Source organism: Eublepharis macularius, chromosome 1 (genome assembly GCF_028583425.1).
Source record: "Eublepharis macularius isolate TG4126 chromosome 1, MPM_Emac_v1.0, whole genome shotgun sequence".
NCBI lineage: Eukaryota > Metazoa > Chordata > Lepidosauria > Squamata > Eublepharidae > Eublepharis > Eublepharis macularius.
The window spans coordinates 77,456,111-77,482,500 of NC_072790.1; the positions used below are offsets into that span (position 1 = coordinate 77,456,111).

Consider the following 26,390-nt stretch of genomic DNA (forward strand, 5'->3'; position numbering starts at 1 on the left):
TTAGTGAAATAAATGAGAAGAGTATCTACATGGTGATGGAGTGTGGAAATATTGATCTTAATAGCTGGCTTAAAAAGAAAAAAACAATTAACCCATGGGAACGGAAGAGCTACTGGAAAAATATGTTGGAAGCTGTCCATACAATCCATCAACATGGTATTTATCAAAATCTATTTATGTCTCTAGTTTCTGTAATGCATTTAGTATTTATATTTCTTTATTTTTTAGTCTGCCTTTCTTGCTGAGACTCAGTGTCTTGGATATGGGATGGTAATTTGGCTCATAAAATGATTTTCTGTGGTCCCTGCTTGCAAGATGATTTAGGCTAGTGATTTGTGCTTTTCCAATCGGGCATGAGTCCCCTCCCTGCATGAAGTGAAAGCATTCCTAGAGATGTTGTACAGATTCTTTGGGGACATGTCTTACTCTGGATGCTGCATTCACTATCCATGTTGATTTTTCTCTTGGCTATGCACCCCTCACCCTCTTAAAAATATGTCCCAAGCATCTGGATTCAGAGCTGGACAGTTCATTCAGCATAAGAAGTTAGCTGTACCCAACACAGATTTTATTCATTACTGGATGCCTGCTATTATTTCAAGTTATCTATAGAAGGGTGTTCGTGTTGCTTTGCACATAAATGAAATCTGAAGTGAAATACCCAGGAATAGCTGTCTTCTGCAAGTTAACTCAAATTTGCATTAGATATGTACACTGTATATTGAGTAATATAGAAATCGTATTTGAGAAATTAGTTCCAATGAAATCAACAGCAAGTCTGTTTACATGTTTTATATGATTAAAATGACCATAAAACTCAAGCAAATATCAAAAGCAGTATTACAGCAGAAGTTATTAAAAATAGCAGTGTAAGTAATAAAATTGAGATTAAGCTTTAAACATCTGTAGTGTTCAATAAAGAGACCAAAAAATCATTAGGATTTGAACAGATTAGCCCTAACCTTTAAATGTCTGGGAGAACAAGAACTCTTTCACCTTTCAAACTCATAGAAGCAATGCCAGCTGAACTGCTGGAGTGGGGAAGGGTACGTTCCACAGATAAGGCGCCACTGCCATATTTAGTGCTCTTTGCTTCCCTGATACATTTATTTGTTTCATATTTCTTGTGTTGATGAAAATTCTTTTTTCTGTTCACATATTATGTAAGTTTTATCTTAAGTCTGATATCAGCAGATAACACATGGCAGTGAATCAGATGTAAAATATAACAATTTCATTTTTATTGACGTCTTGTCAGGAGCTGTATTGTTGATATTTGAAATGACCTTCATCTCTGTTAGTATAATGTTGGTATAGCATACTCTGTTACTAATGTTAGTACAGCATACACCCAGCCTATTTTTTACAAGTGTTTTAATGCCTTGTTAAATTAGGTAACAGAAACGTTAAATATCCAGAAAGGTAGGTATTTTATGGCAAACTGATAATTTGGTAATAGCATACCAAATTTGGTTATGGCTCTAATATGTATTTCACATGCTTGTAACTTCAGGTTCTTAATCGAAAATTTAGCAATGACGGATATGAAGGCTGTTAGTTTGTCATGAGTGTGATTTTCTAGAGTAAAAGCTTCTGATTGAACACCCACAGGTACATCTAGTTAGGGCCCAGATTTGTTTAGGTCTGCTGTGTGTGGCAGTTCTGAGATGAACAGAGATGAAGACTAATGTAGATTCCTGTGGGGACAAGAATATATGATGATGTGAGTTTCCAGAGTTGTCTGCACACAGCCATTCAGTCAGTCATTGCTTATAGTTCCTATCCTGTCCTTTTTCCTTCCCTTGCCAACACTTATACAGTCCTTCCTTATTTTCTTTAGCATCATTAGGGAAATGTTATTACTACTGCTAAGTGCATGAAAGTTAAATTTGCATACACTTTTGTAAAGATGAAAAAGCTATTTATTTTTAATTGGCTAGAAACCAAAGGGCTAGGTTTCTGTGTACACCATGAAGCTTCATTGTTGGTCTTTCTGTGCAGTCCCACATGGGACTGCGTGTGCATAGGCCTGCCAGTTGGTAGGTTTTATAGATAAAATTCCTTGAGGAGACTTCCCTTCCCAGAGCGCATGCGTGGCTTGTTTCCCGCCGAAACAGCCCACTCTCTTGAGAGGAGCGATGTCCTTGACCCTCAGTTCCTCTTTGCTGCTGGTTGGAGAGGTTTTCTGCAACGATCTTCTGTCAATTTCACTCTTTCCTGGGAAGGAAGAGGAGGAAAAAGTGGTCAGAATGGCTGAAAAAGCTTTAAGAAATGCATTCAGTGCAATATCAAGATGACGAGAACTGATGGGCACTTGCTGTGTCTTGTTGTCATGTCTGTGCCTCATCCTCATCCATGCCATGCCTGATGCTGACCTGTTGTTCTGAACCAATGTTTCATGCTATAACTTGATGTCATATTGCCAATGCCATAACTGGTTTGCTTTCACAAGCTTATTGAAGTTGCAGGTGTCTTATCTAACGGACTGTAGAAGCTCTCAGTGCGTTTGACCTTGTACACTGCTTTCTCCTGTTTTCTCAGTGTCTAGACTTGATAGTGCAAATATGTGAGATGTTCTCAGGACGTGCTCGTGCCAAAAGTCCTGTTTTACTGATGGGAGGGGGAAGGAGTAAATGTGTGAGTTAAGAGGAAGGGTTTTCCCACATGTTGCCATTCCTGTCAACCTGTTTCTTGCTGCTTAGTTGCTAACCTTGCTTCTGAGTAATCCTATGGACATATCTGTGGAAATGATCTGATTTCTGAATAAAACCATTTAACCAAGAGCCTGGATTCTTGCTGCAATGGTGCAGGGATCTATCTGCCACAGCCTGTCATCCATAGCCTGGCACTTGTCTGCTTGGGAGAGGATCATGACATTAGCCTGTGCAAACATTGCCAGAGCTTTACCCCTAAAGCCAGAGCCAAAAGAGCTACTAGGTTCAAGGCCATTTTATGAGAAAGGGCACTGTTGGCTGCAACTAATCTAACGGCTAAATTGGCCAAATCTTCTGCTCTCGCAAAGCTCGCCAATCTGTTGGATTCGACAACACAGGCCATTGCGCCTTCAGAGACACTGAGCTACTTGGCTCAGCCTTCAGTGCCTCGTATCCAAAAATATTGCTCGACCCTGAACACACCAAGCTCATTGGATCTGGCTCCATCATGGAACCAACTCTCGGCCAATTCAGGCACTTTGCACCCTTTGGATCTGGCATTGTCTGGGATCCGACGACATGATAAAACTTCAAGCACACCAAGCCCTTCAGCTTCAACTGCTGCTCGGATCCGGCAACATTCTAAATTTAGAGAGCCATTGGATGGGATGGTTTTAACTCCATCAGTGACACCTGCTATGGCAAATCAAGATACACCCTTGAGCCAAGTGGGGTGCCGATCCAAAAGAACAGAAAGGCCCCTTACAGACTCTCCAGAACCACCCAGAAAGAGAACAAAATCCAAACCATGGTGCTCCAAACATAAAAGGAGTTCTCACAGAGTGCAAATTATTGACTTGGAGCCCAGAGTCCTGGAGGTAGTGGACACTCCACATATTCCTTCGCCCTGTTCAGACTCCTGGTCGGTTTACTCCTCAGAAGAGGAAGGAGAGTTATCCTGATAATGTTCCCACACAACCCTTAGGGATCATGAGAAGAATTTGCACAAGAGTTGCTGTACACACACAAATGTCAACAGCAGAAAAAACAGGAACCACTTCCTCAGATACAAAAAATTAACACGAAGCAAACGTAACTCAAGGAAGTGTGCTACAAATATAAAAGGACACAACACAATGTGTAGTCAATTTATATCACCTGTGGTGTATTGTTTAGATTATAACCATATGAAGTTATATAATCAACAGGACCAACACTCTCAATAAACGTGCATAATTAATAGAAAAGAGTCCTGGAAAAAGTCCGATATCAGGGAGAGGAACCACTTCAGAGTGGGAGATAATGGCGGGATCCGCCCCGCTATGCTCTCTGCTGGCGTGCGTAGATTCGTAGTAATGCTTGTACGTAGATTTGTTGTAATGCTCTGGGCTGCTGATATAGTCAGCTCTAAATTCGTCGTGGGTAACGGACGAAGGTGCTGCAGAGATCAGCTACAAAACTAAGGCTGATTGGAAGGCAACGAGCCACGCCGGCCTTTTATCTCTTCACTCGTTTCAGATATTTATATCCTTCTTCAGGCCATAATGTAAAAGTTATCCAAGCAGATCAAATTGTATTCAGTTCCACGTAATAGCATTTCGGGTTATTCAAGGGTCCCAAATAAGGGACACAAATGTCCCAAATATCATGGAGTACCCCCACCGGTGGGAGTCAACTGGGGTGAACCCTGCAGAATGAAATCTGCAGGATCGGCATCCGAACTTTATGCAATCCAGAGTGTACTACTGAACACAGTCCATCCTGAAGTCATCCATGCCGCTCCACTTGAGCGATCCGGACCCAGAATTCTATCTGTGAGAACAGTGCGAAGCCTATCTTCCAGCCTGTCACTAGATGAGACTATGAGAGACTAGGAGCCTGTTTTTCTCATGGAACAAATACTTTGGATGGCAAAATCCTTGGACAGAGGTGTGTCCTCTTCAAAGCTGAAACCCAAAGACAAAATATTACAATATCTCTATTCCGGGAACTCAGCTAATATTGCATTCCCTGTGTTTGAAAACAGTGCAACCCTGTTTTCTCTGGCCATCCCCTTCCCATTGCAACTCCTTGTGCTTCACCCCATTGAAGAGATGTCACTGAAGGTGGAAGGATCTTCCGGAACAGCAGCAGTTGGGAAGACAAAGATGTGATTGTTTTCTCTGAGCAAAAGCACTTTCGTTTCTTAAATGTTTGCCACTGTTTCTTGTTTTGTTGATAGTTACAAGCTTGTGTGCTCTTTTGGTTGAAAATGAGTAGGTTAAAGGGAGAAAAGATAGGGTCATTCTGTTGACATGGGTGTTAGCATCAAACTAGAAAGCCAAGCCCTAGAAGAGATGTCAGTCTATACATGACAAGGTAGTAAATTGCTACTTTGGGGTGTGTTCTTCACCCTGCTCCTACTTAGCCCATGATGAAAACAGCCTCTCTTTTAAGATACAATAATATTTAGAGAATCCTGAATTAAGTTACTTGGACAAAGGAAGCTAAGAGTAAATGTTCATCAAATGCTTACCTCCTAAGCTGACTCTAGGCAGTGCAACTCACTAGCCTGCACATGCCTTGTTCCTGCTGTCTTCAGTCTGCCTGCAGACTGGACTCCAGCTTTGTCTGTAATGCAATTAACGTTTTTTTTTAAAAAAAAATAATTCAAGAGTTAGCTCCAGGCAGATCCCAACACGGCAAACAGTTCACATAAAAAGTAAAATGTTGTTACTAAGTACATATTAATCATAATTAACACTGAAAGGAGGGTATAGTTATTGCCTGAAATGTACAAAAATTATGGTATGTATACACTGAATTAACAAATTGCTGGTATATGAATGCACGGGAAGCCTCTGTGACAGGTTTCTCCATACTGCAAGCACTGTAAATGAGTTTTACAGCGGCCAAGGAACAATTAAACATAGCATTTGATTTTGTTTCTATCATATGGAAAGGTGTTGCCTCTTTGGGGTGTTTGGAAGTTAGTTCCCAAATATTTTCTAGCTCAGGAAAAGGTAGGCTTTATTTTTCTAGGAGCGAAGTAATTTTTTTTCCCCTTGTGACCTACCACTCACAAAACGGTGGTTTGATGGGTGAAGCCAGTTACAAAATGAAGGCTTGTACAAAAATTACAGTGTTTCAGAGCCAAGTCTGCAGTGCTTGGCTGGGGAAACCTTTCCTCTGCTATTTTTGCAATCACAGCCACCACCACCACTCCAAATTGTAACTTGGCCTGCACGGGAAAAATATATAATTATCTCTCTTTGCCCTCGAAGAGGCAAAGAATAGATTTGGTGCAGGAGTCAGTAGTATACTACTTTTCCATCCAGAGAAAGAAGGTTTGCTTTGGTTGCCAACTGCCTGGAGGGCCAGTGAAGCATAGTGGTTAGAGTGTTGCACTGGGAGTCCCAGGCTAGAATCCCTACTCTGCCATAGAAGCTTGCTGACTGACTTTGGGCTAATCTCATACTCTCATCCTAAAGTAGCTTACATGGTTGTTATGAGGATAAAGCAGAGGAGATGAGAATGATGTAAACCACTTTGGGATCCCTTTGGGGGGAAAAGGTAGAGTAAATAAATATAAATAAAAATATTCTATCTCATTAATAGGGCTTTATGTTATATCCACCATTCCATGAAAAGCTTCAGCTGACCATTTCCACACTTTAAGCCTCTGTTAAAGAGACAAGACATTTTCCTCCTGGCCTGCTGGTAACTTTAGGGTGTGCCTGCATGAAAGATGAGGAGACACATAAGCGAAAGAGAGCTTGTGTTTTACCATCCAGAGCAAAGGTATATGTGTGTGCTTCCTTCTTATTCATGAGAAAGTGGAGAGAAACTGCTGTAGTAGCTTTCCAGGGAAGGAAAAGGAAGCGATCACCACAGCAGTGCTTGAAGAGTGACTGGTCACTTTCTGCCCACCCTATTCTAGCTATGTTCTGCAACTGCAACTGGGAATTGGATAGTGGTGCCCATTTAGAAATATGTTTCCATTCTCATGTATAAGTATAGATGAGTGAGAACAGACTGAATATATGCTTTATGACAATTCTGAAACCGCATGCTTGATTTGTACAATTATTATTTTACAGGTATTGTTCATAGTGATCTGAAACCAGCAAACTTTCTGCTAGTGGATGGAATGCTAAAATTAATAGATTTTGGTATTGCAAACCAAATGCAACCAGATGTGACTAGCATTGTTAAAGATTCACAGGTGAGTGAAGCTTGCCATTTGGGCAACTGCACCCCCTAACACAAATACAAGCAGGGAACATGTGAAAACTCAAGAGCAATGAGAAGTCTCACCTTCCCCTTCCCTCTGCTTTCACTCTCCCTTCATCATTTGATTGTGCTTCCTTCTCTCCCCCCCTAGCCATTGCCAATGTTATCTCCCATCCCCTATTGGTACCCCTCTCCTCTTCCTTACAGTCCTCTCAGCTTTTTCTTGTTTCCCCTCTCCTGTCCTTATCTTCTACTTACAGTTCCCCTCACTTCCAAAGGGCCTTGTGCAATAAAGCACAAAATAGTTAAAAAGTTCTGAGATCTCACTATTCTATGTTGTGAGATGTCAGCTAGTTTAGGCCTCTTCTGCCTTAGGTTTTAAAACAGCCAAGTATGGTGTATAATCCCTGTCTGGGAGCAGAGTCTTCAGACCTGGTTCTACCCCGCCTTCCCCACGCTTGACTCCCCCTACCCCTCGACCAGGAGGCCAAACAGCTACAACTCACCCACTGGTCCTTTTGGGGAACCTTCCAGTGGCAAAGACTTGCTTGCCAGCATTCAACCTGCCACGGCTGCCATCAGCTCTAGCGCAGCCACTGCAAAGCCAAGAGCCGCTAGATGCTGCCTGCACAAGGCAGCCACACTGCCTAGTCACACAGTGGTCTCATTGCCATGTCATGTGGCCTACCCATGGTCAGGAGGAGACACACCAGCCCCAGCACTGGGTGCCGAGGCAGCATGGAGCCATTGGGGTTGGATGGAGCTGGGCCCATGTCTGTTGAAGGTGGAGGCAGTGGTATGCAGGTGTGGAGCTTCTCCCAGGAAGTTTTGCAGTTCTGAGGCCTAGGATGCCCGATGTTAGAACATGTGGATGGCAGATTAGCAGGAGAAGGACCCTGCCACCCTGGGGCACTTATGGCCCATTATCAGTTGTTCTTGTGGGATGGCGTAGCTCCCAGAAGATGGCTAAGTTCCCAGTGTTAGAGTCTTCAAAGCTATCTAAACATCAGATCTGTTTCGCAGAGCATGTCGCTTATTGTGTGGCCTATAGACTTGCCACAGCAATCTCCTTACACTCACTTCAGTTACACTCAATGACAGTGCCAAATGAGACTCTTACTAGGATTGAAAATTTTCCCTTTGAAAGAACAGATCTGTTTAGTAGCAATAAAACTGATGAAGTCCTGAATAAGATGAGGAAGGACAAGTTCACTTCTAAGACCTTTGATATAATTCCTTCTGCACCTCCTCGGAGGCCCAGGCCCTTGTGTTTATTATTTATTTCACTTATACCCCACCTTTTTCTACAGTGGGGACTTAAGGTAAGTGGCTTACCTAATTCCTCCATTTTTCCTCACAAAAACCCTGTGAGGTAGGCTAGGTTGAATGTGTGTAACTGGCCCAAGGTCAACTAGAAAGTTTCAATGGCTGAGTAGAGATTTGACCCTAGGTCTCCCAGATCCTAGTCTGGCACTCTAACCACTACACAACACTGGCTCACCACTTTGTTTTTAGGCCTTATCCCTCAGGGTATGGAGGTAGAGCACAGCAAACCTCACAGTCTACCTCTGCTTACAGGCCTCTTTATCCACCCTGTAGTCACCCACTTTCACAACACAGAAGGTTTCCAACTTGCAGGGGAAAGTCTAGGTCAGTCCCCCAAACCAACCCATTCTACTAAGTCAAGTTTTTTTGAAAATTAGAGCCCACACTTAGAACCATTACATACAAAAAAGGGAAATCTTTTTCTGTGTAACTTGGTAGGATGTTTGGTAAGACAAATGGTGATCTCCAGGGGGTATGCAATAGAGTTTCAAACACCTCCCAGTAACTCTTACCCTGTTTCCAGCCCACCCACCTCATCCTCTCATCTTTTGGCAGAAGTGGAGGTTCTACTCAAGAAAAAAGCAGTAACAAAGATGCCTGGTTTTTATTCCAGATACTTTATGGTGAATGGGGGATTGGGGTAAGGGGGGGCGGAGAAAACCCCATTCTTGATCGCAGAAATCTCAATGAATTCCTGTCAGTAAAACATTTCAGAATGTTGTCCATCTCTAAGGTCTTCCTCTTGTTATATTTGAGTGTCTAGTTTGTTACTCTGAACTTGCAAGATGTTTACTTTCACATGAAAATCAGGTCAAACCACCAGAAATGCCTCTGCTTTTAGTGAAGCACTATGCACTTTCAGAACATGTGTCTACCCTTCAGACTGGCAGCAGTTCCCAGAGTATTCACCAAGGTGGTGGCCATTGTCGTGGTCCGCTTACACATGCTGGGGTGTGAGAGTTATCCGTATCCTGATGATTAGTTGATTGTAGATTTGTTGATTGAAAACCCTAACAATTAGTTGATTGCAATGAGATGTCCACCTAATTTTGCAAGTGCTCAGAGCACTCCATCTGCAAATAAATTTTGAAAAGTACAAGTTAGAACCCACAAAAAGGGTGACCTTCTTAGGAGTGGTCTTAGATTCCACCTTAGTAAAGGTCTTTCCAACTTAAAACAGAGTGCTGGCCATTCAGCTGAGAACACACTGTTATCAAAGGCTTTGGCTACAGCAAGACATTCTATTCAAAGGATCCAGTACTGCAGCAATTCCATATACAAGGTTGCACATACAGCTGTGGTTCCTCAGTATATTCAATCCCAGTCATGATTCCCAGTTGAAAAGGCTGAATATCCCAAGACCTATAATCTGTTTTCTACTCTGCTGGACTCTACAGCTGAACCATCTGTTCGGGGTACCATTTAACCCTTGGCTGCCGGAAATCAGTCTAACCACAGATGCATCCCTGTCAGGTTGGATTGTGGATACAGGGCCCATCTCAGTTAATGGTGTCTGAACCACCCAGGACAAATTATCCCATATATTCATCCTGGAACTCAAAGCTGTTTGTTTAGGGTTGCTTAACCTTCACTCCCATGTGTCAGGAAGAAACATCCAAGTGGTAACCAACAACCTCATGGCTATGTATTGTTTAAACAAGGGGGCACAGCCTCACTGCTGACTGTGCCATCTGGCAGCCTTAATATGGGAATGGTGTATGCACAACCAGGCTCCATCCAGGCTGTTCATATAGCAGTAATACTTTTGCAGACTTCCTCAGCTGCACCCATCCTGCTGGGCATGAGTGGCATCTGAACTGGGATTTTCTCTCCCCTGTGTTCCAGCAGAGAGAGAGAGAGAGAGAGAGAATGGGTGGGTGGGTAGGAGACCTTGTTTCCCCGGGCCCTTGGGTAAGCTTTCAAAAAGAAAGTTTATTTATTTAAAACATTTATATGTTGCCCTTCTACCCAAACAGGGTCCCCAAGGCAGCAAACAACAGACATGAGAACATTTAAAATGTTAAAGCAGTATTTAAAATGCATATTTAAGTATTTAACAATAAAATAAGACATACAGATACAGCCAGGGAAGAGGGCCAGTAAAAGTTTACTGTGGAGGTACTTTAAACAAAACAGAAAAGATGGTGGTGGAAGACAATGACAGAGACAGACAAATCTTCCTGGGGAGGAAGTTCCAAAGTTTTGATGCCCTGACCAAGAAGGTTTCTCAGGTTGCTGCCTGTCTAGCTTCAGATAGTGGGGACCCCCAAAGCAAGATCTCCAAAAATGATTGGAGTGGACGGGCAGGTTTATTATGGAAGAAAGCAGTCCTTAAGATATGCTGCCCCCAAACTGTCTTTAAAGGTCAATACCAAGATCTTTAGGATTCGGTTTCGTTTTCTCAGCCATGTCGGACGCTCCTCTTCGTGGGCTCGAGAGGAAGCGCCCGAGCACCCTGTCCGGGCGGCTGATCTGTGAAGATTAGCCCCCAAAACTCCCAGTGAGGGAGGCTGGGTCCGGGACGCTGCGGGAAGAGCCCCCCGGCATCAATGCGGGGGGTTAATTGCCCGTTTGTCCCTACGGAGGCCAGCGGACGTGCGCGGCGCCTCGAGTGCTGCCGGGCCATGGAAAATGGCAAAGAGCAGAATTAGGCGAAAGCCTGCAAGTAAGCGAATCCCTTCTGTTACTACAAGCGCACGCGAAGGAGTGGTGGGATCTGAAGCTAAGAAGGCTCGTTCTTCCCCTTTGCTGAGTTTCAGAATCCGGTTGGCGGTCCCCCCCCCCCTAAAATGGCAACAAAAAAACAAAGTCGTGCCCTGGGCAAGTCAGTTTCGGCTGCCCTGAAGGGAGAGTCGCTGGAGGAGGTGGTGCGGAGGGCGGTTGGTGAAGCTATAAAACCCTTTGTTGACAAGCTGAATGAAACAGATCAAAGGGTGGGCTTAATTGAGAGCAAAGTGAAAACCATTAAGGAAGCAGCGGGGGGGGGGGCAGAGAAGTCTGCTCGGGAAAGTGCGTCACTCGTGAAGGCTGCGAATAAAGAGCTTAAGCTGGTGGAGAATCAGCTGATCGGGCTACAAGTGGAACGAACACAGACAATTTTGTGCCTCCAGAATGTGAAAGAGGAGGAAAATGAGGATTTACGGGGTCTGGTCTCGGAACTATTGGCGACACCCGCGAGGGCAACTAAAGAAGAAGTAAAAAGCGCCATTTTGGAAGTCCGTCGGGCTACTTCAAAATATGCAATGAAGCGTCAGTTGCCTCGCGAGATCATCATTGATTTTTCATCTAAGAGGATTCGGGACACTATCCTATATAATTCATACAATGCGGAGTTGGACTTTCTGGGTAATAAAGTCAAGATATTGAAAGACGTCCCATTTCTAGTTCGGAAAAGACGTTTTAAGTATAAAAAGTTCGCAGCTCTTCTGAGAGAACGTGGAATAAAGTAGAAATGGTTATTTCCGGAAGGAATCTGGTTCAGTCATAAAGATCAAGCTTTCAAGATATTATCAGAAGATCAATTAAGGGATTTTGAGGATAAAAATCCGGAATTTCAGTGCACCAAGCAAGACGAAAAGGAGAAGTCTGAGGGGGGGGGGGAGGAAATGAGCACTGCGGCTGCAGCTGCTCAGAGAGAATTGCGTCCGGGACCCAGGAGGGGAAGAAAAATTTAATTTGAATATAAATTGTAATTTGCATTTAGTAAGGTCAACCACTCCATCAATATAACATAAAGCTTTAACTTTTGAATAATTGCAGTATGAAGGGAAAACATTTTGTGTAGCATAGCTGTTGCATGTTGTAGTTGTTATGGTTTTTTTCCTTCCTCCCCTTGTTCCCTTTCTTCCCTTTGTATTGTTAGTTAATGTAGTTAATAAAAAAAAAATACCAAGATCTTTAATTGGGCACAGAAACAAATTGGGGAGCCAGTATAGATGGAGTAAGATTGGAGTGATGTATAAGTAGAACAAACCTGAAGTTGAATACTTTCAGATACAATTGTTTAAACATATTTAACTCTTTTTTTTATATTATTAGGTTGGCACAGTTAACTATATGTCACCAGAGGCAATCAAAGATATGTCATCTTGTGCAGAGAATGGAAAACCAAGATCAAAGGTAAAATATTGTTACCCTTAATGAAAGGGTTAAATGTTTAGATCTTTGTCAGTACATTTATGCAAACCTGGGACAAGATTGTTTTACTTTCTTGAATACAATGGTAGGAATAAAATAATTGGCTTGCCTGAATGGTGATGGTGGTGTGTAGGCATCATCAAATATTAAAGGTAGACATTTAAGACTGGCATGGAGGATAGAGTCAACCCAATGAAAATATTTAAGAAGAAAAACTAGAATGTTACGCTAATGTGCTATGCAATATAGAAAAGAGTGGACTATCTTAAAAACAGCAAGTTTTGTTTTTTTCATATATTTAAATGTAGGTGGGATTTCAGTTTTATGCAGTCAAATTAACATACTTCTAAGAGTTAGGAAAACCCTTTAAACAAAATGTTGTTACTATAGTATGCTATTTTTTAAGAAGATAAAACACCCTTTTGCAATAACTGGAAATTAGTAATACGACTTGTTGAAACTTAGTACAGCAATAGTTTTCTTACAAACTCATAACATAGTATTGTTAGCAAAATTGTAACATTTAAATATCACTTCAGAGTATCCAGAGTTCTTCATATCCACTTTTTTTGTCATTGCAAGAATTCTGTAAGTTAGTCCCATATTGAAATGTGCACTCTGGGTCCGGGATTCAGGAAAAAAAGGCAGATTTTTGCTGATCTTGCTAAATCCAGCTTTCCTGAATTAAATGAGAGAATTCTGAATCCAGACCCCTGGATAAATTCAGGTTTATTCAGAAGTCTTCAGCCTTAGACTGCCTCCTTCCTGGGCTTCTTCCACTTTTTTCCCAAGAGGGGATGGGGAAGAGGGACAGGGATTGAGGCAGAGGTCAGAGGAAGGGGGAATGAGGCAGAGAGGGAGAAGTTGAGTGGCCTATCTGTACAAGAACTGCCTGGCTTCTGTGAGTAACACTGGATCAGTTGGACTAAGTTGCAATAGTGTCCCTTGCTTCAGTTTGATTTGGATGGAAGTCTCTGTTTTGACATGAATCTCTGGTTTGATGTTGGTCTTATTTTGTTTTGGTTCCAGGGGGGGGGCGGGGGGGGTTCCATTCCCTTACTTCAGTTTGGCTCTGTGTTAGGCTTCTTCTGGGTTGAACTTGCATTTGGAAGTGTGTCTCTGGCCAGTGGCAGCCTTCCCATGTGTGTTTCTGCCTGGGAGCCAGTTTGGAAACTTTCCCGCCATAGGAAACAACAGCTTCCTCAGGAGGCACTTGGGATTTATGGGTGATGTCAGTTTTATTCTGTTGGGCTTTCTGCGCTTTGACCTTGCATTTGGGAGTGTGCCTTGACCATGGCATCCTGCTCCAGTGTGTTTCTGCAGCAGAAGTCACATTTGATTTTTTTTGTTATAGAAAACAATTGTAAGTGACTGGGAGCACCTTGTTCAGGGGCCCATAGAATTGGACTCTGAGATCCAATCTTCCTGAAATTTGGGTGGTCTTTAGAGGACAGCCAGGAATAGATTTCTGGCAAATTTGATGGAGTTTGCTTGAAAAATAACCCCTCCCCCCTCCAGATCCCCAGCTAGCTCCTGGAAGGATAGGTTATTCAGTCTCTGGCCGAATAAATCCAGGATTCTCTAATTTTGCCAAACCAGATTAGAGAATCTTACCTGGATTTCAGGGAACTCGGATTTTTTGTTTGTTTATTTCCCTAAAACTCAGATCCAGATTTCCTGGATTTCCAGTATTATGTCCAGTATTATGATCCCCATACTGTGCATGTGGAACTGAGGCTGAGAACAGTGGCTTACCCAAGGCCATTGAATGAGCTTGTGACTGAGGTTCATGGCCTTGATTGTAAAGTCAAATATTCTGACTGACTCTTCTGTGATATGACAGTCACACCCTAGTATGAGTCACCTTCTTTGTATGTAGCAAGTGTTATCTGTTTTCTCTTGATAAAGAAGCTCTTTATTGCATTAGAGAGAGGAAATACTTGATTTTGCTGTTTTGGCAAGGAGGTTAAGCCAAAGACAAATCAAGTTTTCTTCCAGTAATTTTTTCAAAGAATGAATTAACAGAATCATTACTTGGCCTTCCTAATCACGCACGTATGTTGGTCTAGCTCTGTGAGTTTAGTTGGCTGAGTTATTGTGGTAGTAATGAAAAACACACAAACCTGTGGTGGTTGTTTGTTCCCAGTTCTTCCTTTTTCTTATTTTGATGTTAAACAGAACACTGACTTGTTGGTTTTTTTGTGAAGGAAAGGGACATCATAAATGTGATTAGCTGCTCCTTCTAGCTTTTTAAATAAACAAATAAGTTGTGACTACCAATCGGCTCCATAAGGAAGCACCACACAAGTTGTAGAGCCAGAATTGCCTCCACTGAATGAGTATAGATTCAGCATTGGTGTTTGAGGATAAAAATTAACAAAGCTGGGGAAATAATCCAGTCCTACACTGTACCAGTTGTGTTCAATAATGTTTACAACAGGATTTGCAAAAAGCATTAGCTAGATCTCTTCAGGATACAATAACTAACTTACCCACAAAAAGGAAGCGCAGTAGGTACAGGGGTAACAGAAGTATTCAATCGATTCTCAACAATAGAGAGTAATAATTAGAGTGCCCCCTAGAGTTCAAATGGATTAAACATGCCCCATGCTAATACTTATACAACTAAAGTGGCTCACATACTGTTGTCTCTCCAACACAAAGACAGCTGAGGTATTCCTCATTCCCTCTTCTTCCCTTTCCCATTTTTGTGATTAGTTAGAAATGGGAAGAATGTTGTCACAGTGTGGCTGGTAATAGGCCAGATTACCAGATACAGAAGCAGAGTGCTCCATTTATAGATGAAATCCTGGACCTCTGCAACTTGTTACTGTCAAAGTCTCTAGACGCTCCTGGAATATTTACTGCAGCTGAAATAAACCATCATATAAAGAAAAAAACTATCCATGGATCTTGCACAGAGGCAAAAATAAGCAAAGCCATGTTCATCAATGTGAAATCATTTTTCCTCCAACCTTGAAGAGATTTCTTTACTGAGTTGTAGCTGGATATTGATGAAAAGAGAGCTGTGCAGTTTTGGGCAGTCCAAGAAGAAAGTTCTTTTAAAGGTGCTGTATATCCACATCTTCAAGCTTTGAGTACTTTCCGTCTTGTTCCAGGTACAAGGGCCCCACTGCTAGGAAGAAACCAATCCAGAGGAAGAGAAACCAACTAGTTTTAGCAGCAAGCATCCTCCCTTCCATCTAATGCTATTTGTATTTCAATAGAGGAGCTCCCAGGTCCAGTCCAGAGGGACGATGGCAGAAGCTAGCAAGCTCAGTTCCTAGGGGGCCAAACTTGCCTATGGAGCAGTAAAGGGGGTGGGGAGACTACCAAAATGGCATCATTCATTCAGCTGTCGATTTAAGAATGCCATGCGTAAGAAAAGATACATTCCCTGGATAGAGGCCGTCGTCACACGGGCATCTCTTCCATTAAATTTACAGCATATAGTGTCCTACCTGTTATCAGCACAGTAACGTTTCTTTGGGTCACCTAACGGCTCTTCGCGCCACCAGCTGTCCACACTGAAGCACTCTGTTCTGTTCTCTCTAACCGCGCAGAAGCAGCTCCTCCCCCCTTTTTTTTATTATTCTGGCGTTTAATTCCGCTATAACGGAATAACAGCATATAAACATTCCGTTAGAGCAAAACATTATGACCCTTTTGTTTTTCCAACTTTGAAATTATATAAATAGCCCTTTGCCCGCGGAAAACTCCCTGTCTGACATGATCGCCATCGCTGAAGACTCTGCCATGGCGACTGAGTCATTTTTACTTCAGCAGAAGTTTGCATTGTGTTATGTCGCTATGGCGTTATAAGGACATAATAAAATAAAAAAAGGGGAGTTGCAGGAAGAAATGGATTCTGGGATTGAAGGGAGGGCATAGGACGTTGCGAGGCGAAATACATTGATGTGAGGCATTCACACTGAGGCACAAAATAGCGCAACTATCAAGCACAAAGCAGAAGAGAGAAAATCGCTACAGTGTTGGAATAAGGTGGGTGTTTGCTGGGAAATAGCGCCATTTTAGCGCTAAATAAAAGCCTGTGTGACGACGGCCAGAGAAGTAGAATACCAAAGCCCACATTGGGCAGGATCTTCTAAATGGGAAATTCTTCATTCTCCCTGCAAGTGCAGGAAGAAACTGAAGTCAAAGAGCCCCAGCATCAGGTGTCCGTGACTCCAAGCAAATTGAGGATGCCAGGGAGGTTTTCAGGGGCCTGGACAGTTAAAACAGTTTCCTATTCCCAAACTTCCAAGATAAGCGCCATTATAAACAGAAGGAATCCAAATTTAATTGCAAACACTCCTGGGACCCCCAAATGATTCCTAATTTTAAATACCTGCAATTAAAGTACTTGCTTTAATGTCCTGAGAATTCTCATTTTAACACCAGAGATCCATTTCACTGGAGTATCTTGCTACACTGTGCATTCAGTATATAAACTCTGTACATGTTCACTGAAGCTGACTAGATCCTACTGGAGTTGGTGTAAATCAGTGTAATTGTAAAGACTGAGTTGTTGGGACTAGGCAGGCTTAAATACAAATAATCTAGTGAAATAGGTTGATAGTTCACAGTTCACTGGCAATGAGAGAACATTGTTTTGTATTGGGTGCTTCATCGCTACATCCGTTAGGGACTTCATGTTCTACGCATTGTAACTTGTTTGTCTTAAACATAATGATCCTGTCAAATGGCTTTTCATTTCTAATATTGTTTTATAATTATATATATTCCTCTGACTTCCTGTGAGTAAATTAATTTGTCCCGACAGCTAACTTTCGTCCTTGGGCAATATGTATTATTATCACAAGAGGTGTGTCATTGATCAAGTTTTATAATGTGCCCTCTTCTTATTGCCTAAGTGATGTTCTGTAGCCAAATTATACCTCACCCAGAGGTTCAAAGGAAAAGTCACTTGTGATTTTTAGAAATTTTGTTTTTTATATGTATCTCTAAAGTGCGTACGTGCTAATAGTGCTTAATAAATATATAGTAATATACATTAAACTTCATCTCACGTTACATAAATCTAATAACCTTACCAACCAACTTCATATAGTCTATCCAACAATAAATATCTGTAAATACAATAAATAAATTACAAAAATTTTATAACAATAAATAAGACTACAAAAATATGGTTGTTGGGGGTTTTCCGGGCTGTATTGCCGTGGTCTTGGCATTGTAGTTCCTGACGTTTCGCCAGCAGCTGTGGCTGGCATCTTCAGAGGTGTAGCACCAAAAGACAGAGATCTCTCAGTGTCACAGTGTGGAAAAGATGTAGGTCATTTGTATCTACTCAGGAGGGGTGGGGTTGAGCTGAGTCATTCTGTAAGAGTTTCCCAGGGTGTGGAATGCTAATGGAGGGAGGCTTCACTGTATCCTGAGGAGGTTCTTTTGCATATGGATTGGTGCTTGATGTGCTAATCTTCTCTGCAGGGCTATTGTCGGGTGTGGAGTGTTTTGTTGGCCTGGTGTTTTTCAGAACTGGAGCCCATGCTCTGTTCATTCTTAAGGTTTCTTCTTTCCTGTTGAAGTTTTGCTTATGCTTGTGAATTTCAATGGCTTCCCTGTGCAGTCTGACAAAGTAGTTGGAAGTGTTGTCCAGTATTTTGGTGTCCTGGAATAAGATACTGTGCCCTGTTTGAGTTAGGCTATGTTCAGCCACTGCTGATTTTTCAGGCTGTCCAAGTCTGCAGTGTCTTTCATGTTCTTTTATTCTTGTCTGGATGCTACGCTTTGTGGTCCCGATGTAAACTTGTCCACAGCTGCAGGGTATACGGTATACTCCTGCAGAGGTGAGGGGGTCTCTGCTGTCTTTTGCTGATCGTAGCATCTGTTGTATTTTTCGGGTGGGTCTGAATACTGCTTGAAGGTTATGCTTTCCCATAAGCTTTCCCATCTGATCAGTAATTCCTTTGATATATGGCAAAAACACTTTTCCTGTAGGTGACTGTTTTTCCTTGGTTGTTAGATTCATCCTGGGTTTGATTGCTCTTCGGATTTCATTTCTGGAGTAGCCATTTGCCTGAAGTGCGTGGTTTAGATGATTAATTTCCTCATTGAGAAAGCGCGGCTCACATATCCGTCTTGCACGATCCACTAATGTTTTCATTATGCCTCTTTTCTGTCGGGGGTGGTGATTGGAGTTTTTGTGTAAGTACCGATCAGTGTGAGTTGGTTTCCTGTAGACCTTGTGACCTAACTGAAAGTTTGCTTTGCGGATGACCAAGGTATCCAGGAATGAGAGTTTTCCCTCACTACAAAAATACTTTTATACAAATAAAAGTCCAAGTGGTGGAAAGTCCTTTAGTTTCTCCATGAAGAATCCACTTCAGTAGGATATTTAAGATGTTTTATTGGTTTTAAAGATACTGTATTTTATATTATTCTATTAATTGGAATCCTGCTGGTGCGGGGAGGGTGGAATACAAATCGAATTAATTAAATAAATAAATAAATAAATAGGGTAAGACTGATAAGTTCCCATAGTTTTACATAACATAGCCTTGTAAATTATTTTGTGTCTCTTGTTTGATTTTTAGGTTGTTGTTGTTTTTATGAGCTCTGAATCAAGATGACTACTAGAGTCTTCTGGAAAGCCAAAGGAGAGCACTAGATCCAAATACTGCACCTAAAAGCTAATGGGTTTTGCCAGCATAGTTTCAAAAATCCACTCCTGTTTCATATGCAACTTCTTCACAGGCTTCAATACATTGTCAATTATCTGTAATAAAGATTTACAATTATACTGAAATGTTCTCCTTTTTTACAGTTCATAATCAATTGGTCATATACTCACTGCTTCCAAAGACTACAGTGGTTCATCACCATGTTGGTTTGTACTGATGGATCGATGTCATAATGAAGCATTTACAACCAGTCTGTTTAAGTTTCCATATTTAAAGCAGCCTCAACCTTAACTATATAGACACATTCTTAACATATTGTAAAGTAAAGGACCCCTCTACAGAAAGCAAGAATTGTCTCTTTCATTATTCAAACGATTAGGATATAAGCTGTTTAGACAAAAAATCCACTGAGATTCCAATTGTAATAATTTTTGTTGGCTATCCCCCTGTGTTATACTATCTGCTGCTCCCAATACTGAAACTCTAAAGTCTTGGGCTGATTGATGACATTGCACAAACTATGCTGGCAAAACCCGTTGGCTTATAGGTGTAGTATTTGGCTCTAGTGCTCTCCTTTGGCTTGCCAGTAGACTCTAGTAGTCATATTGATTCAGAGGTCATAGAAACAACAACGACCTAAAAATCAAACAAGAAGCACAAAATAATTTACAAGGCTATGTTACATAAAACTATGGATACTTACCAGTCTTACCCTATTGAAGTGAATTCTTCATGGAGAAACTAAAGGACTTTCCACCACTTGGACTTCTATTTGTATAAAAGTATTTTTGTAGTCTTATTTATTGTGATAATATTTTTGTAATCTATTTACAGATATTTATTGTTGGATAGACTATATGAGGTAAGGTTGGTAAGGTTATTAGATTTATGTAGTGTGAGATGACGTTTAATGTCTATTACTATATATTTATTAAGCACTATTAGCACTTATGCACTTGATATATATATATATATATATATATATATATATATATATATATATATATATATATATATATATATATATAAAACAAAATAGTTTCTAAAAATCGTGAGTGACTTTTCCTTTGAACCTCTTGGCGAGGTATAGTTTTGGCTAGTGGTTCTTATTTACTTGGAGGAGCCCTGTCGGTTAGCGAGTAAGTGATATTCTGTGGCATCAGGTAGGTGATATTCTGTAACAGTGAGTGATAGTGCTAATTGTCTGTGGAACCTTTTTTTTTTTTTTTAGATCTGCCCCAAAAATGATGTCTGGTCATTGGGATGCATTTTATATTGTATGACTTATGGGAGAACTCCATTTCAACACATAAAAAATCATATCACAAAACTTCATGCTATAATTGACCCTAGTTATGAAATAGCATTTCCCGATATTGCAGAAAAAGACCTCCAGGATGTCTTAAAGGTAATTGTATAAGGACAGAATGGTTGCCATGAATTCATAAATGTGACTTAATTTCTGAGTTTTTAATCATTTATGGATAGAAACAAAATGATCTATGTCAGGAGTCTCCAAACCTTTTCTTTAATGAGAGCAAATTCTGAGTGATGAAAATATCATGAGCTACTCCCCACCCAGCATGTTACCAAGTTTTGTTCTGTCCTACAGATGGAACATGGTCTAGGAAGAGTAGAGAATTGAAGCTATCAGAGAAAAATCCTGTGAAATAAAAGCTGGGTCTTCTAGGGGATGCATGATCTGCTTTGCAGCAGCTCACAAACTACCCATTGGAGACTCCAGCCTATGCTGACTCTTTCCCCTCCCCTCAAGTACAGCCCTTCTCCATGATTTGTTTTCTGTCAGTAGGGAAATGTCTAAGATGGTAAGAACTCTTTCTGAAGTGGTTGACTAAAGCTGCAGTAGCTGATTTTTATAATTCAGTACCATTTCATGTCATTATAAAATTGTAGATCTAAATAAAACTCCCAATTCCAGAAAGCGAATCTGTGCCCAAATGTGATCTAGTATTCCATACCAATTTTCCATCTATCTTGGCAATAATATATACTATAGCGGAAGTGTCTAAGAGGCAGGAAAGTTGAATTTAGCCATTATTTATTATTCTCAGATAATGCCTTGCTGTTCTGCTAATGACAGATTTTTGAACTCTGCAAGGTCTGTTCCAGTAGTAATATACATCTTGCCATTTTAAAGGCAATAGAGTAACTACATTTTATTATACTTTAGCCTACCTCTGTTAAGAGTATCTACCACTACTAATGCCCAATATATTTGTGAAAGAGGACCAACTTTAATGGATCTACATGTGCATATGAGAGATCTAACAGTGACTTAATTATTTAGATAACAGTTCCCCTTTAAATCTGCACAGTAAGTCTTGTTGTAGAAATTAACTAGATAAATGGAATACAGATTTAGTTCAAGAGGTATACTTGTTCTCCTTAAAATATCTCCTTAAAAAATCAAGTTATTTGTAGATATATTAAGAACACGTGCATATATTCTTAAATACTAAACATTCTAATTTTCCCCCCCGTAACTTTTCCCCAGCGCTGTTTAGTAAGAAATCCTAAGCAAAGAATATCTGTCTCTGAATTGTTGATTCATCCTTATGTGCATATTCAAGCCAATTCACAAACAAGTAAGTTCAATATCTATTATGAAATTAATACTGCAGTTTGTCTACCTTCACAAGAATGTTGTGTACAAAAGTGGTATGTGGGCTGATCAGGAGTTTTTAAAATCTGAATGACAACCTCTTTTTGTTATGAATCCAGATGGGAACTGAGATCTTCTGCGCACCTTCTCCAAGATGAGCCCTCTATTTGAGTGGGTCACATGTCACCACTATCATCCCAAACCATTTCTGTTTGTGGCCCCTACATTCAGGAACAGAATGCCTGACGGTGTAAAAAGATACTGTTCCACTTGCTGTACACATAACCTGAAAGGCAGTTTTATTTCAAGCGGCATTTGGTATATAGCACTTTTCTGAGGGCATCAAATTGGGTTTCTGTGATGAGAGTATATTATTGTGTTTTATTTGTTATGCCATTTTTTGTTTACTGGTGGTAATATTTGTAGGCCTCAAGATTTATTTATCTTTTTAAGAGAAGGCAGGAAATACGTATTTTAAATTTTTGTTACATTAACCTTAAATAAACCTCTAGGTGATACAAAAGGAACCACAGAGGAAATGAAGCGTATTCTTGGTCATCTTATTGGCCTGAACTCTCCTAACTCTATTACTAGAGCTGCTAGGGTAAGTAAATTAGTACCTCTAGTATAAGTAACTTCATATTTGTAATATGCATTTGGTACTTAATAGAGAATATAGAAGTGACCAACTTCCATTTTGGTAACAGAAACTGGAGAGTCCTGACAGAGTAAGTTAACAAAAGAATTCAGGACCACCTAACGACACCCACTTCAAAAGTGAACACTCATATATTCAGTACAATTATTCAATACAATTACAATTTGCCAGATTACATGCAATTCATACAATATTCAAAATCCATTCACAATGCAAAGTTATATTAATCCATACAGTCTTTGTGACAAGATCCAATAGTGCTCAGTGCTGGTATAACAAATAGTCCATAACCACAGCTACATAGCTAAATACATGAATCCATAAACAGAATAACTCAGTCCAGTGCAATTTAATGCAACAATATAGCTGGCCAGGAAGGCACTGTAGGTCATAAATCGTGTAGAATTATCCACCTGACGGGAAACCAGTGCAGAGTCCCGTTTCTGGAATCCCTTTCTCAAAGATGGTATATGTGCACTCCAACGTATCCTTCATCCACTTTTGACCTTGTGCAAAGTTATAGATAATTAAACTTAGTATACCATCCATTCATAATACAGTAACAAAACATTCATTGCACAAATCCCATAATTACTCACTTGCAGTTAAGCCCTTGGTCCACACTCCATTTATAATACAGTAACAAAACATTCATTGCACAAGCCCCATAATTACTCACTTGCACTTAACCCCTCAGTAACATAACGTCCAGTGCTGAGTCGAGCAAAGGCTGCATGACAATGCTGTTACAAGCAGTCAATAAGTACTCACTCACTCACTTACAGCTGGCAGACAAAAGGGAAAAGCCCCTTAAAGGGAAATTGACCTGGGATGCAGTCATTACAGGAAACATGAGAAATCAGAGGTGATATTTAAGCCATTTGGTATAAAAGTATTTAATTTATAGATCCAAAAGGTCTCTCTCCTAAGTAGATCCACATTAATGGCATCAGGGAAATGTTGCAAAGAAACATAAAGGACAGTATATTTAAGATCCACCTCCTTGTGTCCCCTTTCAGCAGTACATTTTCTGATCTGTTACATTCATCCTCTACTACTACTCAAAAGGTGTAGAGGTGGGGAATCTATATTGTGTGCATGCAACTGTATATATCCAGAAATAAGGAGCTGCATGGTATGAGGGAAGAGACTTGAATTGCTCACTCTTCCAAGAAACATGGTACAACAAATCAAATCAGATGACAATGCTAAAGTAAAATACTCAGAGGTCCAGTGTTTGCAATCTGTTCATCCCTGTTTTAGGCTTTAGAATAGGTATATTGGGCTTTGACTTGTCTTCATGGGATCTATCACGCAAGATGTGACTTGATGGATAATAGACAGTATAATAATATTTTTCCACAAAAGGTTTTAGATCTTGTGTAAACATTTACGGAACAACGGAAAAACATTCTCCATGATTTTGACAGAACAGAAATTTTACATCACTACATCCATATCTCTGTTGTATTACCCATTTTCATAAGCAAAAAAAAATCCCTATCCACTTAGCTTATCTAAATTTCAACAGTGGGGCAGACTGTGAATAGAATCAACAAGCCAGGATAACGTTGAGAAAGAAGCACAGTTTATATGTGCAAGTGCAAATAATTGTACTCGGGCTTTAGTTGGGGATGAAGATGAAGGAGTTGAGCCAAAAGCTTCATTCCAAAGATGTTTTGAAGAAAGTACTAGTGTCTGATAATCTATTTTGCTGTTTAAAATTTCAGACTTTATATGAACAATGCAGCAATGGCGAAGGTTTGGATGTATCTGCTTTTGCAAACTCTGGTAAATCATAGAGCGAAAAGTGATATGTAAATTGTAATGAAAATATGCTAAATGCTAGGCATTGATCTTGTTTAAATTAATTGATTTTGTCTCTTAAAATTGGTGTAATGTCCGTGGTTCAGAAAAAATGCTTGTCTGTTACTTGCAAGTCAACTTTGTTGTGAAACAGAACGGGCCATTGATCTAATCTTTGAACTGTAATATGTAATGTAATGGGTTTTAAAGATGAAAAATGTAGAGGGTCTCTTGCTGTAACTCTTAAAATAGTGGGGGGGAAACATTGTAACTAGTCCATTCCAAACTGCAAGCCTCTAGAATTTGTCATTTGTTAATCTGGATAATTTAATATTTTCCCTATCCAGTATAGCTCCAAAGAACTTTGCAGAGGACACTGATATGCATATGTATGTAAATAAAAGCAAGTAAATTGATATATAACTCTTTTATGTTGCCCTGGAAATTTTCAGGTTTTGATTTATAATATGCTGATAAAAAATAACATTGTAAACAAAATAAAATTTATAGTGTAAATAGTTGGAAATCCTATCTTGTCAGAAGTATAAATTCTATGGACTTATTTCTCTCTATAGTAAAGTTGATAAGTCACATTTGTGTTCTTATGAACTTCTAGCGGTATCTGGATGGCTGTCAGGAAAAAGGAACAGGGTGGGAGAGGAGAAGCACAACCAGAGTAAGAATTCTGCAAGCATATAAGAAGCCATAAAGCCGACTTAACAACAGCTTTTAAAAAGTTGTGGTATGTGTGCAGGAAAAGCTAGAGAAAATTCAGTTCTGCATCATATGACTCCCTTTCACGTGTGGAACTCTGGAGATCATGAGAAGCAGAATGGAATCTGGATGGCTGCAGTTTGACGGTGCAGAAGAGCCATACGCTCCCTTCGCTTGCATCCTTGAAGAGGGCACAAAGCTTTTCCTCCCCTCTTTGTGCTTTTTAAGCTTTAAAAACATAGTTTAACCATGCCAGTTTGGACGTTAACTAATACGTCTTCAGATAACAGGGAATAGCACTATGCTGCTGTTAACATCTAGGTTATCAGTGATTTCTGGCACATCCTCCAAAATTTGTGTGACATCTGCATCTGTTGGAACAGAGCAGAAACTGGAACACATTATTTTTTGAAGGAAACATTTACACATTACAGGTTCACATAAAGTCTCCAGCACCGTTATTCAGAAGAAAAAGTCATTGTTAGCGCTGAAGGAAGATAAGCAGTTGGGTCATCTTGCACAGAACTCTGTGTATCCAGCCTTGACGTTCTCAATAAAGTTGCATGCTTACACATAGAGACTGCAGCTGTAGGTGATTTGTAAATAGGAAGAAAAATCATGTGGTCCAATCTCATGAAAGATATGGTAATCATGACACAGATGAAACTCATTAGTAAATGTCAACATGATCAGTTTTCCATTGTTGTTGTCACTAGAGTTCATTCTTGATCTTCGGTAAGCACGAGTGTGTTCAGCTTCTACATCTTCAAAATACAGGGGTGGATGGGTACGGAGAGGATGTGTCAGTATTTCTCAAAAATATTGCCAAAGAGAACTCGGTGGGTGGTTGGGTGCTGGGATCAGTGGACACCCCAGTGAGACCCACCCCATTTGTTTTCTTTAAGGGTCAGAAAAAGCCTTGCAATATACAGTTTTCATTAGGTGCACTGTGCTGATCTTCAGGTAGGAAAGTTTTGCCTTAATCAGAAGGAAGTTTTCATGAATTACAAGCATTCATAGTATTTGTTTGTGACCTTGAAACCTCCATTCACATTCACACACATACACACGAACACAATTTTCTCTTTCCTTTCTTACCAGCAGAAAAGTTTGCTGTATCCATCCCAGTGCTTAATTTTTCAGAGTGACATACAGGAAAATACTGGTAAAAGTCTGCATTGAACTATACTGCCTCTGCCCATGGAGGTTCAATGTCATTTTAATAACTGTGAAAGCTTTCTACTTCCAAGGAAGACAGCAGTTTTATGCTTACTGGTTCTGGAGTATGTTCAGTTAAATTCAGAGGGTCTTAAAAGTAATATGTGAAGGCTCCTGCTTTGGAGGGAGGCAAGATACTGCATATCTAATATATTTCTATTTTCTACAGTTTTCAAAATGAGCAGGGCACCAATTAAGAAACCCAGGACTTACTTTTTCAATCCTAAATGGAAGGAACATACTGTTTTGTAGACCCAAAATGCAAATGTATATGTTTGTAGTGTTATTCTAGTGTTGCAATCCCCCAAAATCACAACATTGAGACACTTTGAGACACAACACAGCAATTTGTCAAAAAGCTACCCACTTGGTTTGTTGCCAAGTAGGCCCCCTCCCCT

The 26,390-nt window shown here is 40.4% G+C and overlaps 1 protein-coding gene across 3 annotated transcripts in view; it reads left to right on the forward strand.

Annotated features, from left to right (window-relative positions):
• The window catches only part of TTK (TTK protein kinase), a 77,190-nt gene extending 52,627 nt beyond the window's left edge, over window positions 1-24,563 (forward strand). For all 3 annotated transcript variants that reach the window (XM_054983136.1, XM_054983129.1, XM_054983144.1), the window contains exons 16-22: window positions 5-156; window positions 6,734-6,858; window positions 12,231-12,311; window positions 20,205-20,381; window positions 21,489-21,579; window positions 22,109-22,200; window positions 23,985-24,563. In XM_054983136.1, the coding sequence (XP_054839111.1) occupies window positions 5-156; window positions 6,734-6,858; window positions 12,231-12,311; window positions 20,205-20,381; window positions 21,489-21,579; window positions 22,109-22,200; window positions 23,985-24,056 (790 nt within the window). In that variant the 3' untranslated portion in view covers window positions 24,057-24,563. The remainder of the gene's footprint in view (window positions 1-4; window positions 157-6,733; window positions 6,859-12,230; window positions 12,312-20,204; window positions 20,382-21,488; window positions 21,580-22,108; window positions 22,201-23,984) is intronic.
• Window positions 24,564-26,390: the final 1,827 nt, after the last annotated feature.